Source organism: Zingiber officinale, chromosome 1A (assembly GCF_018446385.1).
Source record: "Zingiber officinale cultivar Zhangliang chromosome 1A, Zo_v1.1, whole genome shotgun sequence".
Lineage (NCBI taxonomy): Eukaryota > Viridiplantae > Streptophyta > Magnoliopsida > Zingiberales > Zingiberaceae > Zingiber > Zingiber officinale.
This window is the reverse complement of record NC_055987.1, coordinates 127100569-127104238: the sequence shown is the minus strand read 5'-3', so window position 1 is coordinate 127104238 and position 3670 is coordinate 127100569. Positions and strand designations below refer to the sequence as shown.

Sequence of the window (3670 nt, the reverse complement as noted above, 5' to 3'; positions counted from 1 at the left end):
TGGTAAGGGTACGTGACAAAGTTTAAGAATACCAATAAAATTATTATAACCGACTCCCTCATGAAAATTAATTTAATTTTTTATATACATAAACTCAATTCTAAAAGATACATCTTAGCTAAAAGATCGAGAAATATATGTCTTATAATATCATCAACTCAAAATATTTATTGAAAATTTTCACTGCATGTTGCCAATCCTAATATATGGAATTAAATAAAATAATTAACATAATTTAATTTTACGTTTTACTAAAATTAATCAGAGTCTAAATTCAATTCTTAACAAAATAATAAAAATATACTAAGTAAAGTTATAGATAATTTGTTTGTAAAAAATAATTATTAAGTGAAAATTATATTATAAATAATGGAGAAATAATTAAATTATCGTACAACTTTAGTTAGTAATTGAACATTTTAACTACTCACTAAATTCTAAAGACAATTTGTTGTTTTCTAAATAATATATTTTAAAAAAAATAATTCAAGACTCATTACTCTAAGTTTTGATCATTTTCAATACCTATTGAAATTTATAAACCATTAAAGTAGTTTTCAAACTCTTATAATTTATAAAAGTTAATAAGAATAAATTGTGAGGACTGAAATGGAATTAAATAAAGAGAAAGGTGTAAAAGGAAAAACATGGCTGTTCTTTTTCTCTATTTTATTAGGGCATTATATTAAGGATATTTAGATGAGATATTTTTTAAAATATATTTTATTTTAAATATCTCTATAAAGAAATATTATAGAAGAGATATAAAATTATAATGAAATTTAGGAAGTAGATTATATATAAATATTTGATTTGTAAAATTTAGAATATTTTAGAAATAAAATATTTGATTGATGAGATTTACCTCAAATAGTCGGTCTCAGGGACTATATCAGTCTGCATCCCCCTCCCCCACCCCCAAATCGAGAGATCGAGAGTGAGAGAGAGACGGAGACAGAGAGATCGGAGAATGAGGGACGAGGTGGCGGTGATCGTGGGGGCCGGGCAGTCCGGGCTGGCGACGGCGGCGTGCTTGACGGCGCTTTCCGTCCCCTGCCTCATCCTGGAGCGCGACGACTGCGTGGCCTCCCTGTGGCGCCGCCGCTCCTACGAGCGCGTGACGCTCCACCTCGCCAAGCGCTTCTCGCAGCTACCCCACGCGCCGCTCCCGGACTCCGCCCCGAATTTCCTTCCCAAGCCCCTCTACCTCCGCTACCTCGACGACTACGCCGCCCGCTTCGGCCTCCGCGTCGCCCTCCGCCGCGAGGTCGTCGCCGCCGAGTACGACCCCGCGGAGGGGCGCTGGCGGATCGAGGTCAGGAGAAGGGGAAACGGCGGAGGAGGAGAGGCGGAGGAGGAGGAGGAAGAGGAGTGCTACTGGGCGAGGTACCTGGTGGTGGCGAGCGGGGAGAACGACGAGGCGGTGGTGCCGGGGAGCATTCCGGGGATGGAGAGCTTTCCGGGGCCGGTGGTGCACTCGAGCCGGTACCGGAACGGGAGGGAGTACGAGGGGAAGGCGGTGCTGGTGGTGGGCGCCGGCAACTCCGGCATGGAGGTGGCGCTCGACGTGGCCGACTGTGGAGCCCGATCCACCACAATCGTCGTCCGGAGCCAGGTAACCATATTTCACTTTCTGCCCCTCCAACTTTTCAAAATTCTTCTAATTTATTTATAAACTTTAACGAATCATATTCTACCCCACATATTTTCGATTTTTTTTTTTTTTTAAAAAAAGAGAGTGATCCAAGATTTCAATGCAAACATTTCCTCCAAGTTTACAAGATAACAAATTTTGAGGGACCATGATGAAGTTAATGAGAGAGGAAGAAGATAGTGTGGTTTTCAAAAACTATAGGGGGCTGACTAGTACATTCACTAAACAATGGGGCAAAATGAATAATTACAGTAAAAAATAGGGGCAGATAGTAATTTACTAATTTGTGAGTGTAAACATTTTAGTGAAATCTTTCCCACTGATTTATATGTTAATGATTTAGTTATTTATGTACTTATTGATCATGCAGCTTCATGTTGTATCAAGGGAGATATGGTGGTTTGCCATGTTGATTATGAGGTTTTTGCCATTGGGTCTACTAGATGCCTTAATTCTCCTCTTGTGTTACTTAAAGTTTGGCGATCTATCAAAGTATGGCATACATAGACCATCGAAAGGGCCATTGTATTTGAAAAAATACACCCCAAAGTATCCGGTTGTCGATTCCGGCACCGTGAAGAAAATTAAATCCGGAGAAATTCAGGTATACTACTTCATGTATTTAAACTTTTTCGAGTGTATACTAGCTAGAGGCAACTACCTTAACAAAGGGCTACGATGAGAAATCACAGGTCATGCCGTCGATAAAGAGCATCAAGGGTAACTATGTTACTTTCTCGAATGGAAGAATTCAAAGCTACGATGCGATAATTCTAGCTACGGGCTATAGGAGCACTGTGAAAAAATGGCTCAAGGTGATTGAGTTGCAATAAAACTTTGATCCTTCTTCCCCTCTGCCGTCGGAGATTAAACTTTTGAGTGAAAAAATTGGCTTTTGCAGAGCGACGACTCCCTACTTGGAGAAGATGGAATGGTGAAACGAATGTTCCCCGACAATTGGAAGGGGGACAACAGACTTTACTGTGCTGGACTTGCGAGAAGAGGGATTTATGGGTCTGGAGAGGATGCTCAGAGCATTGCTAATGATATCGCTTGCGACTATCATCATCATCATCATCATTAAGTCTTGCGAATCCTAATTATTTCTAAGCTTATCTATATTTCTCTCATGTTCCTCAAAGTGGAGGTAGTGAACTGTGAAAAGGTTTTAGAGTATTCCAATCCGAATGAACTAGTATGCTTTATCTAAGTATTATCGTGTTATGTTTCGCTCGTTTTGTTTGTTTAAGTTGCCTGAATGAGATGTGAAAGTCCTGAATCACCTTCTCGATTCGCTTGATCGACCTCAATCACACTGTTGTACCACCTACCCGATATCCAACTAGTGATACAACCTTAGTTGTTGCCTTGTGACTTGACAGACCACAATCGTTGAGTAAGCATTCTTCAATGTCTTCGTGTGAGTAAACAAAGATCAAATTTGCAATGAAAAAGCTTCCTTTTCTTCGCGGCCAACCAACTCTTAATTCTAACTCCACACTTGTTTATAACTCGTATGAATATCACCCGATAAATTTACTAATCGTAATGCAAAATCAAAAAATAATACTTCAACAAAGACGACGATAATTACAAGTTAATTGACTTAGAAGATAAGAATTCATAGCATCAATGCCAGATGGTGCCACTTGAGTTCTTTAACAATCCTCCTTTCTTGAATCATACTCCAAGTTATCAGCTCAGTGAATGGGGTTATCATGACAGCTAGTTGAGTGAAACCCTAAACGATCAACTTCAAAACTGAACTCTAATTTCACTGGCATATTTGATTTCAACTTCTGTTTGATTAGCTCATGAGTGTTTGTGGTTCGCAACAGAAAGTAAGGTTTCAATGGTTCAATCTTTGTCGTTAATCGTTATATGCATCATGGTTATCCTCTTAACGAATTGATCCCGTCCGGAAACTGAGTCGGATGGAGGCGGGCCTTGATGGACTGGAAGTTGACGGGAAGTCGCCGAAGCGTCGGATCTAACTGGCACCCCCTGAAAGGTTTG

The 3670-nt window shown here is 39.9% G+C and overlaps 1 protein-coding gene across 1 annotated transcript; it reads left to right on the top strand.

Moving 5' to 3' along the window:
* The first annotated feature begins 903 nt into the window (after positions 1-903).
* Positions 904-2864, top strand: LOC122031726 (probable indole-3-pyruvate monooxygenase YUCCA10). Its single transcript, XM_042590829.1, has 4 exons — positions 904-1615; positions 2025-2258; positions 2347-2469; positions 2556-2864. Exons 1-4 carry the CDS (start codon positions 971-973, stop codon positions 2736-2738), a joined length of 1185 nt encoding a protein of 394 aa, XP_042446763.1. The 5' UTR covers positions 904-970; the 3' UTR covers positions 2739-2864.
* Positions 2865-3670: the final 806 nt, after the last annotated feature.